General features: G+C 56.9%; 1 protein-coding gene across 1 annotated transcript; it reads right to left on the reverse strand.

Moving 5' to 3' along the window:
* Positions 1-1,530: 1,530 nt before the first annotated feature.
* SIVA1 (SIVA1 apoptosis inducing factor) lies at positions 1,531-5,847 on the reverse strand. The gene is made up of 4 exons (XM_006042690.4): positions 5,664-5,847; positions 3,375-3,569; positions 2,559-2,715; positions 1,531-1,721 (listed from the first exon to the last, which is right to left on the reverse strand). The coding sequence occupies exons 1-4, from the start codon at positions 5,779-5,781 to the stop codon at positions 1,661-1,663; spliced, it is 531 nt and encodes a 176-aa protein (XP_006042752.2). The 5' UTR covers positions 5,782-5,847; the 3' UTR covers positions 1,531-1,660.
* Positions 5,848-11,960: the final 6,113 nt, after the last annotated feature.

Consider the following 11,960-nt stretch of genomic DNA (forward strand, 5'->3'; position numbering starts at 1 on the left):
TTAACATCCCATTTTCTTTTATGGCTTATTCCTATTTCATCAGCTTTCCCACTGCTGTTACTTTCCAGTTCCAGGACGCAGGATCCCATGAGGAATTCAGAACAAGTGCTCTCTGCAGGGAGGACGTAGCTGTGGCCTGGCTGCGCTTGGACCTGTCTGTAACTGACTCACCAGCCTGCCTCTGAGACCCTGCAATGCACACAGTCCTCAGATCGCACACCTCCATGTCCTGGCTCCGTGCTGCGCTCACAGCTTGTTCCCATCACGTTCAAAATCCCCAACACACATTACTTTTGCTTTCAACAACTGTCTTTTAACATTTTAAATATCCTCAATTGGTAAAACACATCAAGTTTACCGCTTCGGCCAGTCCAGTGGCGTTCAGCGCGTCCACGTGATCGCACCACCACCACCTCCAGAAACCTCCACCTTCATAGACCGAACCTGTTCTCCTTCCACTCACGGCCCACCTCCGCCCCACCCCGGCCCCACCCCTCCGCTGCCCGCCCTGTTGCAGCTGGCCTACTTCCCTCAGCACGACATCCTCTGGGTCCGTCTGTCCTGTAGTCTGTCAGGGTTTCCTTCCTTTAAGGCCAGGCCCGATTCCACTGTAGGGATGGGCCGTGTTGGCTTAGCCTTGTCCCCCAGATGGACACGGTCCTCTGCCCTCTTGTGAACGGCGTTGCTGTGAACACAGGCACAAAGGCTCGCTTTCCTGCAGGGTGTTTGCCAGAGGTGGGCGCACCGGGTCACTGCGGCGCTGCCCCGATGCCGCCCTGCCTGCTGTCCACAGCCGCGCACGGGCTCCCGGGGCTGCATGTCCCCGCGGGCGCCCTGACGGGGGCGAGGCCACTCCTCCCAACAGCGACCTGTGTCCCCAGTGATGAGCGACACTGAGCCTCTCTTCTCGTGCTCATTGGGGTCACGGTCTGCAGGTGGACGCGGGGCCGGAGGTGACCCCCGAAGAGGACGGCTGACCGCTGACCAGGGGCTTGAGCTGCATTCCTGGGGCTGAGCCAGGCAGCCTCTGAGTGTTCGCAGCTCAGAAGACCTGGGACTCACTTGTGACCCCCTTTCTTAGACCTAAGGCCTCCTTGCAGCCCTCCGTCTCCTTGCTCCGGAGTCCCAGGCTCCGTCCATGGGGGGAAACCGTCCAGCACCCTACAGATTGCTGTCACTGACCCTCCAGCTGCCAGCGCCCCGCTCCCCACCCCAGCATGCCTCTCCACGCTGCCAGGCTCTCTGGGGAGTCGGGCTGCCCGCTCACCGGCTCCTCCTGGCGGGCAGCGCTGTGGGGGTCCGTGTGTGGGAACCGGCCTGTGGCCCACCTGTCTGCTGCCTCCCTCAGGCCCCACGGGCCGCGACCCTGGCCAGAACCCCCGGTCCTGGGCAGGGGCCCCGAGATGGCAGTGTGCCTCGTGGCCTTGCAGGGACAGTCTGAGACTCGGCCCACCCCAGAGGGCTTAAGGTGCGGCCGCGTGGAGCCGGCAGGTCACAGGCCCCAGGAGCGCTGCCAAGTGAGCCCTCTCGTCCAAATATAAAGGATTTATTGTCTTCAGTCGTCAGGAGCACAAAATACAAAAGAGAAAAAGCACCCTCTCCCGGTTCCTCAGTCACCGTGGCGGGGTGGTGGAGGCGGGGCGGTGGTCGACTCGTGGGCTCAGGCCTCGAACGCGGCACAGCTGGAGCACAGCACTTTCTCGTGAAGGTTGCCCCCGTAGCTGAGAGACGGGCGGGGAGAGGGGCTGCATTAGGGCTGAGTCCCCGTGAGCTGCGTACCCGCCCGGCCCAGACAGAGGCAGTCACGAGGGGGTCCCGCACCCGGGCGGCTGAGCCCCCACGGCCAGGCCCTCGGAGACAGACACTCCCGAGGGAGGCGGCTCGGGGGCCCGGGGTGAGGCCAGAGTGCGGAGCCTGCTGACAAGGGGCGCCCCAAGGAGACCCCCTCAGCCCCCAGATACCAGACCTCGGTGGAAGTCCACGGGTGATGGTGAACGTCTGGGGCATTCACTGGAGCGGCCCTGCCAGCCAGAGCGCAGCTCAGGCCTCAAGCTGGCCTGCCGCCCCGGGCAGCCCCCAGCTGTGTGGCAGGGCTGACTGGCCCCTGAGGGCTCCAGCGGGGCAGGGAAGAGGCAACGCAACCAAGGGCAGGAGACCGCCCTGGGGAAGGAGCTGACGGGCCAGGAGGCAGCAGCTGCCCCAGGCGGGCACCACAGCGTCAGCACTCAGGAGCCCAGGCCCAGCTCTCAGCAGCGGCCCAGCCCACAGTCCCGCCAGAGCTGGGGGCCGAGGGGGTCCACCAGGTGCAGGCAGGACACCCGTGGCAGGGCCACGCTGCAGCTCGGAGGCCAAAGCCCGGCCTCCAGGGGGACCTGGAGCAAGTCATGTGTTCCATCACACAGGGCAGGGTGCCCGGCCCATCATGGCCACGAGACCAAACAGGTGAGCAGTGGGCTCTGCGGGTGTTTGGTGACCAGGCAGCTGGGGAAGGCAGGAGGACGAGGAGGCCCCGCCCCCACTCCAGGAGGGGGAGGCCCCGCCCCAGGGCCTGCACTCACTCCACGAGGGCGCACAGGGCGCAGGCCACGGCTCCGCAGCTGCAGCAGGTGCGCACGCAGCGCGCACACAGGGCCCGCTCGCACTGGCCGCACGCCGCGTTCCCGTCCACGGCCCGCACGCACGACGAGCAGGCTCTCGACGCTGCCCCAGCCGGGTCTGTGCAGAAGAAACACCGGTCAGTCCAACGGTGACTGGGAGCCCTGGCGCTGGGGGCTGCCCCTCGCCCCCCGGAGGACAGCGGGCTGCCCTCCTCCAGCGCCTGACCCACCACGAGTCAACCTGTGTGGAAGCACGGCGCTCGGACCCGTTCACCAGGGGGAGATCCCAGCTGGCTTCCGTGAGGCCCACCTGGGACTGTCACCACCCAGAGGTCGGGAGCCCGGGCTAGCTCTTCCCCTGACCTCCTGCAGCAGGACTCGCCAGGCCTTCAACCCCTGGTGTGTCTCACAGCTGGGTCTCAAAAGTGTGGTCCACATGTCCTGGCTTAACACGGGGGTTCCTGGGCCCCGGGGGGGAGTTTTAGCTGTGACGCGCGTGACAGCCTGAGGCTGCAGCACATCGCAGAGGGATGCGGGTGAGAGCCACAGGTGGGGAGCAGGCAGGACGCCCACGGGGGCCAACCAGAGGCGCGTCTGCTGCTTTCTGATGGAACAGTTAGAGCTGTTCACAGCTCCCACACATCAGAGCAGGGACAGCCTCCTGCAGTGGGAGCCTCCAGGCGCTCACCCCGCTCGCGGCGTCAGACTCTGGCCCGGCCCCCCCGCATCCTGTCTGCAGCAGAGACCTGGGAAGCACCTGCTGGAGGCCTTACTCACCAGCCTCGGAGGCCTGCGCTTGACTCCGGGTCAGCCGGCCGTCGGGCCTGATCAGCATCTGCCCGCGCGCGGCCCGAGGGGCTTCTGTGGGGCCGGGCCTCGGGGACTCTGGCGTGTGGACGATGGCGCAGCCTTCCTCCCACGCAGGGTCCATGCAGGCCTGGGCCCCACGGAAGAGAAGCTGCATGGTCTTCTCTGGGGAGGACAAGCATCGCCCACTTACACCCCTGCGGTGTGGAAGCCCCTGCGGGGCCGCCTGTCCCTGGAGCCATGCGTGCTGAGCCCTCCGCTGAGCAGTCTTCCAGCCACCCAGGACCAAGCGGCCCCTGGCGAGGCTGCCCTCCTGCCCGGGCTCAGCGGGCACCTCCTCCAGCCCGGTTCTGCACCCTGCAGCCCCACCTGGGCTCCCTGTCCCGTCACTCTGCTGATTTTTCACAACGTGTGGCCTCACCTCCTCCCCAGAACCCACAAGCAGGCCCCCTCTGACAGAGGAAGCTCTGTGCTGCTGCTGCTAAGTCGCTTCAGTTGTGTCTGACTCTGTGCAACCCCAAAGACAGCAGCCCATCAGGCTCCTCCGTCCCTGGGATTCTCCAGGCAAGAATACTGGAGTGGGTTGCCATCTCCTTCTCCATTTCCTTCTGCACTGTGGATCGCCAACTAAAGCACAGCAAGAGACTCAGAGCTGAGCTTGCAAGCCCAGGCCTGCAGCCTTTCAGCTGTTGCAGAGCTGCTGGCAAAAGGCACAGCCATAGCTGGCTCCTGACAAGGTACCCCAGAAGTTTCCAGACCTCTGTGGGACCTGGACATGTTCCCACCCCTGAGCAGCAGCTTTCGGAAGGTCAAATGCTAGGTGCCAGCCCAGCAATGCTCTGTGGTTGTCTGCCCTGTCCCAACAGAGCCAGGGTGGAGACCTTAGAAGCTGCTGGCGCTGGGTGATATCGACAGAAACACACAGCTGATAACTCAACTGAAGAGAAGACAGCCTGCCACACCCAGCTCCTGCTCCTCTAGTCTCCCCGTTCATAACAGGATGGGACTGGGGCGGGGGGCAGGTCATGTGGCAAGACTAACACTTGTCTTCAAGGGCCTGTGGCCAGTTCAACATAAAAGAGGCCGGAGTTAAAGACTTGGAAATCATTACACATGAGTTCACACGGGCCTCACGATGTCCTGCCCTTCTGAGAGAATGTCCAGGGAGCCTAGCACTCCCTCCCTGATGGGCCCTGCATGGGACAAGCTCTGCAAATGCTCCAGGACATCATGGTCGAGAGCTAGACTGACTTGTGTGTGTGTGTTAGTCACTCAGTCGTGTCTGACTCTTTGCGACCCCATGGACTGTAGCCCGCCAGGCTCCTCTGTCCATGGGATTCTCCAGGCAAGAATACTGGAGTGGGTTCCCATGCCCTCCCTCCTGGGGACCTTCCCAATCCAGGGATCAAACCCAGGTCTCCCTCATTGCAGGAGGATTCTTTACTGTCTGAGCCACCAGGGAACCCCTTCCTTCTGTTGGCAGTGTTTTCATTTCTAGAATGTCCCGAGAGAGTAACAACTGCAGTTTGGCCCAAGCACCCTAGGCTTCACTCATGCACATCACCTGCTCATCTCTCCGGAGTGATGATCAGTATTATCCATGCACTCACAAATGTGCTGAGGGAGTCAGAGGAGAAGGCGCAGGCCAGGGCCCTCACACTTCTCCAACCGGACAGTGCAGCCGCGCTGAGCCAGAGCGCACACTTCAGCTCTCCGGTTTTCGCACAGGCTGTTCCCTCTGCCAGGAATTTCCTTCTTTTCCCTCTCTGCCTGTCTAACCCCGCAGGATCTGGCTTTGACTCTGTTCCTCCAGACCTGACTGCCTGCAGGTGGTCCTTCGGTGACCCGTGCCTGCCCCTCTGGAGAGTCCTCCTTCGACTGGCCCCCCTCAGCAGCGGCACCGCCTGACAAGGAGGGCGCGCTCCACACAAGCCTCTCGGGTTTGAGGGGGTGCCTCTGCCGGCTTTCCCACCGGGACGAGTCCCGGGAGGCGGGACCCGGAGGCCTATCGCTGGGCTGGCCAGATCAGAGCGGGCTCCGGTGAGTCCAGTATTCCCGCAGGACCGAGCCCCGACTCAGCCCCACGCAGAAGCCGTCCGTTTCGGGAGGTGCGGAAGGGGCAGGTCGTGGACGCGGGAGCATTCACGCCGTCCTTCTCGCGGCTCCTAAGCCCGGTCAGGCGGCGCGGAACACGGGCCCCGGCTCCAGGGGGCGCGGCCGGTGGGGACCCCCCGCGCAGCCCGGCTTAGCCGCACTCACCGAAAATCTCTCGTGTGAGGCGCTCGGCGCACACGCCGCGACTCAGCTCTCTCTGGCCGACACGCACTTTGAGCTGCAGCGGGGCCGCATCCGCGAAGGGGCAGCCCCGCTTGGGCATGGCCGCGGCCGGGAGCGGCTCAGCTCGGCTGCCGCGCCTCTCTTGCCCGTGACGTCACAGCCGCGCGCCAACCCTGCGCGGAGCGGGGGCGGGACTAGTACGCGGCGCGACGCGGGATAGGCCCAGGGCGAGGGCGGGGGCGGGGCTCTTGCTCTGGGAGGCGGGACTCAGGGGCGCGGGAAAGTCCGGAGAGAGGTCAAGGGTCAGAGCGGGCGCGCCACGGGCAGGGAAATAGGAAGGCGGTGTGGTGCGAAAGCGCCGCGGGATAGGCTGGGGACTACGTGGGGGCGGGACTCGTGAGACACGCGGCCCGTGATAGGCCAGAGGAGACATGGGGGCGGGACTCGTCTGAGGGGGCGAGACTCGTGTGAGGCGGCGCGAGAAAGGCGAGTGTTTTGGCTGTCTTTTTGGTCCCCAAACAACTCTTTTCTATTTTTCTAACTGAAGGATAATTGCTTTACATAATTTTGTTGTTTTCTGTCGAGCATCAACATGAATCAGCCATAGGTATAACTCTGGACACTCATTATATTTCTTCCTTTAAATCGCCAGCGGTCTGAGGAGGATTCACTTTTTTGGCATTTCTTTAACTCCAGAAACATTTTGCACTGGGGTGTGGCTGATTAACAGTGTTGCGGCGGTTTCAGGTGACTAGCAAAGGGGCTCTTGCCTGGAGAATCCCGGGGACGGGGGGCCTGGGGGGCTGCCGTCCATGGGGCACAGAGTCGGACGCGACGGACGCGACCCGGCGGCGGCGGCAGCGGGACTCGGCCACACGCACACCTGTGTGCGCGCTCCCCCGCGCCCGCCCCCGTCCAGGCTGCGCGCAGTGTGGAGCCGATACGCACACCTGTGTGCGCGCTCCCCCGCGCCCGCCCCCGCCCAGGCTGCGCGCAGTGTGGAGCCGATACGCACACCTGTGTGCGCGCTCCCCCGCGCCCGCCCCCGTCCAGGCTGCGCGCAGTGTGGAGCCGATACGCACACCTGTGTGCGCGCTCCCCCGCGCCCGCCCCCGCCCAGGCTGCGCGCAGTGTGGAGCCGATACGCACACCTGTGTCCGCGCTCCCCCAGCGCCCGCCCCCGTCCAGGCAGGCGCGCAGTGTGCAGCAGGGCTCCATGTGCAAACTTTGTTTCTTAATTTGGAGGAACGTCTCGCCTTCACAAGTGGAGAGTGCCTTACACTGGGCCGTTATGGGCCCTGCTACGTCATTTGGAGCAGGGCTGAGGTCATGTTGGGCTCTGACCGGACAGGGAGGCTCCGTCCCACCCAGGCCTCTGCCGGCTGCCTGCCTGCCTGACCCTCGTCCTGCCTGCTGGCCCAGGGGCCATCCAGCATGTCCCTCTGTAGCCCGGATTTCTGGTGCCAAAGCCGAGGGCCTCAGGCTTACAGGACACGCCCCTCACAGCCCTGGACACTGACCCCGCCTGGAAGGAATATGGGCGGGGCCGGCCTCTGGTCCAGGTGTCCCTTCCCGCCTGGCCCGGTGGGTCTGGAAGACCAGGTCCGGAGGGGGCTTTGGCAGCGTTTCCCCTGTCGTGTGGCATTATTCCTGTTAGCCATCAGCAGTAACGGTGACTGAAGAGACGCTTGATTGGTTTTATCCTAGAAATGGACGAAATTCCCAGGAATATTGTTTTTAATCTTACAGATCTTGGGAATTAAAAAAAATTTCTTTGGGTTCAGATTTGAAACTGCCTTAGACTCTTTTCAGTCACAGTAAATAGTCAATAGGTGCAAAACATTGTGATTAAAAGAGAATCTTGATAGCTCTATTTCAACTTAATTTTAAGAAATATTTGTGGAGGGCCTGGTCGGTGTTGCATTCCTTTTCTAGAGGTGCTGGTAACAAAGCTCTCAGACTAGGGGCTTAGACAATACACATTTCTTCTCTTTAGTTCTGGGAGTTGGAAGTCCCAGATCGAGGCAGGCAGAGCTGACTTCTGAGGCGTCTTCCTCATCGCCTTCTCTTGCAAGGATACCAGTCAGACTGGATTAAGGCGAAGCCATAAGACCTCTTGAAAACTTAATTACATCCTGGTTTCTCAAAAAGTTGAAAATAGGACTACCATGTGATCCAGCAGTACCACTTTGGTGTATACAAAGGATTGAAACCAGTATCCTGAAGTGCTGTGCCCCAGGCTCACTGCAGCATTTTTGCAGGACATGGAGACAACCTAAGTGTTCATCCTAAGTGTGGATGAATGAATGAAGAAATGAGTGATATTTGGAATTACATATAATGAAATATTATTCAGCCATAAAAAAGGCCACCCTGCCAACTGGAGCAGCATGAATGAACCTGGAGGACATTTTGCTAATTGAGTTAGAGAAACAAATATAGTCAGTACTGTGTAATTGCACTTACATGTGGAATTCAAAATCATAGAAGCAGAGTACAATGGTGGTTGCTGGGCGCTGGCACTGGGGGAAATGGGGAGCTGATGGTCTGAGGGTACAGACTTCCAGTTATAAGATGAAGTTCCAGGGTTCTAATAATGTACAGCACAGTGCCTCTAGTTGACAAGTATTATGTACGTGAAAGTTGCTAAAAGTAGATCCTAAATGTACTCACCGTAACACAAACAGCAAAACGGCAATTACATGAGGTGAAGGATATATTATCTCACCTTATCATAGTTTGCAATATGTATGTGTATGAAATCATGACACTGTACACCTCAATGTTATAAAAATTAAGAAACAGAAACCTCATTTAAAAAAGACTCAGAGGGACTTGCCTAGTGGTCCAGTGGTTAGGATTCCAGGCTGTCAATGTAGGGGGCCTGGGTTTGAGCCCTGGTTGGAGAACTAGATCCCACATGCAACCAAGAGTTCAAGCATGCTGCAACTAAGACCTCGTGTGCTGCAGCTGAGGCCCAGCACAGCCAGACAGACAAGTCGATATTTAAATAAAATACAGTGGAGTCAGAGAAAATCCCCTGGCGGTCCAGGGGTCAGGACTCTGCATTTTCACTGCCGAGGTTGAGGGTTGGGTCAGGAAACTAGGAACCCACAGGCGGCATGGTCAAAAATTTAAAAAAATAAATTGGAGTCAGGAGGCCAGAAGAGGGAGCAAGCACGCCCTGTGTGTGTGCCGTGCGCTCAGTAGCTTCAGACTCTGCAGCCTGTGGACTGTAGCCCACCAGGCTCCTCTGTCCATGGGATTCTCCATGGACTGTAGCCCACCAGGCTCCTCTGCCATGGGATTCTCCATGGACTGTAGCCCACCAGGCTCCTCTGTCCATGGGATTCTCCATGGACTGTAGCCCACCAGGCTCCTCTGCCATGGGATTCTCCATGGACTGTAGCCCTCCAGGCTCCTCTGTCCATGGGATTCTCCAGGCAAGAATACTGGAGCGGGTTGCCGTGCCCTCCTCCTGGGGATCTTCCCGACCCAGGAATTAAACCCATATCTCGGGCATCTTCCTGCAAGGAAGAGTGTACCTTGCCTTACTTTACTAATAGGAGGAGAAAGGAAGGATATCTCCACTCCTGGCAACAAGCCAGCGGGTGAAAGACCGCTTACATGCCAAATTCTCAGTTTCTACCAATGGACTCTGCTTAGACGGGCCCTTCTTAATTCTCCCTTCTCCTCTATTAAAGAATTGCCTCTTTGTTCTCCAGACTTGCCTGTGGTTTGCCATAGATTGCATGTTCCAAATTGCAACTCTTGGCTGTTTCCAAATAAACCCATTTTGCTGGTCTCTTTTATTGTTGTAGGTCAACAGTGTGTAATTAAGGTGTGCATTATATGTGCCAGTTACTTGTTCTGTGTCGATTATATCTTGATATATGTTGGATCATAAGAAAAGCAAGAGAATTCCAGAAAAAATCTACTTCTGCTTCACTGACTACACTAAAGCCTTTGACTCTGTGGAGCACAACGAACTGGAAAATTCTTCAAGAGATGGGAATACCAGACCATCTTACCTCCTGAGAAACCTGTATGCATATCAAGAAGCAACAGTTAGAACTGGAAATGGAACAACAGACTGCTTCCAAATAGGAAAAGGAGTACGTCAAGGCTGTATATTGTCACCCTGCTTATTTAACTTATATGTAGGGTTCAGTTCAGTCGTTCAGTCATGTCCAACTCTTTGTGACCCCATGGACTGCAGCACGCCAGGCTTCCCTGTCCATCACCAACTCCCGGAGTTTCCTCAAACTCCTGTCCATTGAGTTGGTGATGCCATCCAACCATCTCATCCTCTGTTGTCCCCTTCTCTTTTGTCAATCTTTCCCAGCATCAGAGTCTTTTCAAATGAGTCAGTTCTTCGCATCAGGTGGCCAAAGTATTGCAGTTTCAGCTTCAGCACCAATCTTTCCAATGAATATTCAGGACTGATCTCCTTTAGGATGGACTGGTTGGATCTCCTTGAAGTCCAAGGGACTCTCAAGAGTCTTCTCCAACACCGCAGTTCAAAAGCATCAATTCTTCTGCGCTCAGCTTTCTTTATGGTCCAACTCTCACATTTATACTTGACCACTGGAAAAACCATAGCTTTGACTAGATGGACCTTTGTTGGCAAAGTAATGTGTTTGCTTTTTAAGATGCTGTCTAGCTTGGTCATAACTTTTCTTCCAAGGAGCAAGCACCTTTTAATATCATGGGTGCAGTCACCATCTGCAGTGATTTTGGAGCCGCCCCCAAATAAAGTCTGTCACTGTTTCCACGCCCCATCTATTTTCCATGAAGTGATGGGACCAGATGCCATGATCTTAGTTTTCTGAATGTTGAGTTTTAAGCCAATTTTTTCACTCTCCTGTTTCACTGTCATCAAGAGGCTCTTTAGTAGAGTACATCATGTGAAACGCTGGGCTGGATGAAGCACAAGCTGGAATTAAGATTGCCAGGAGAAATATCAACAACCTCAGATATGCAGATGATACCACCCTTATGGCAGAGAGTGAAGGGGAACTAAAGAGCCTCTTGATGAAGGCTGAAGAAGAGAGTGAAAAAGGTGGCTTAACACTCAACATTCAAAAAACTAAGATCATGGCATCTGGTTCCATCACTTCATGGCAAACAGATGGGAAAAAATGGAAACAGTAGCAGATTTTATTTACTTGGGCTCCAAAATCACAGTGGATGGTGACTGCAGCCATGAAATAAAAGATGCTTGCTCCTTGGAAGAAAAGTTATGACCAACCTAGACAGCATCTTAAAAAGCAAAGACATTACTTTGCCAACAAAGGTCTGTCTAGTCAAAGCTATGGTTTTTCCAGTAGTCATGTATGGATGCAAGATTTGGACCATATATAAAGAACTTATGCTTTTGAACTGTGATCCTGGAGAAGACTCTTGAGAGTCCCTTGGCCATCAAATCAGTCAATCCTAAAGGAAATCAACCCTGAATATTCATTGGAAGGACTGATGCTGAAGCTCCAATACTTTGGCCACCTGATGCGAAGAACCGACTCATTGGAAAAGCCCCTGATGCTGGGAAGATTGAGAGGAGGAGAAGGGGGTGGCAGAAGATGAGATGGTTGGATGGCATCACTGACTCAATGGACATGAGTTTGCTCAAACCCCAGGAGATGGTGAAGGACAGGGAAGCCTGGTGTGCTGAAGTCCATGGGGTTGCATTAGAGAGTGAATAAGAACAGCAATCACATGATTGTCATTCTTTTTAAGTCCTTACTTCCAAATACAGTCACAGTCACAGTCTGAGGTGCTAGGAGTTGAGGTGTCCACATGTGAATTCCAGGGGGACACAGTCTAGCCCATGACTGGTCCCGCCCTCTGTGTTAGGCCCTCGGGGTGGTGTTGGGCAGAGCCAACTGGGTCCCTGCCCTCTGGTGGGACACATGTTACCAAAGGGGAAGTACAAGGGGCTGTGGAAGCAGAGTAAGGAGACCTACCTTTCCCGGGGTGGGGGGACACCCCAGGAAAACTGGCTGGCCGGGAACTAAACTCATGCAAAGCATCTGTGGAATGGCATAGTTTGATCTTAGAAAGTTGGACGTTCTGGAATTGAATACACATCAGATGAGGAAGGAACATGCTTTGTGTTTTCCCAGAAGTGCAGCAAAGTTCCCCTTCTGACAAATGCAGAGGGGCAGGGCCGGCTGGAAGTGTTTTCGCTAAAATGTTTAATCACAGTTCCCCCGGGGTCCTACGGTTTTGAGTGCTAATCATCTCAGTTGCGCAGCATGGTTGTGCTACTTTGAGTGACAG

The sequence above is a fragment of the Bubalus bubalis genome, chromosome 20, assembly GCF_019923935.1.
Source record: "Bubalus bubalis isolate 160015118507 breed Murrah chromosome 20, NDDB_SH_1, whole genome shotgun sequence".
In the NCBI taxonomy this organism is placed as follows: domain Eukaryota; kingdom Metazoa; phylum Chordata; class Mammalia; order Artiodactyla; family Bovidae; genus Bubalus; species Bubalus bubalis.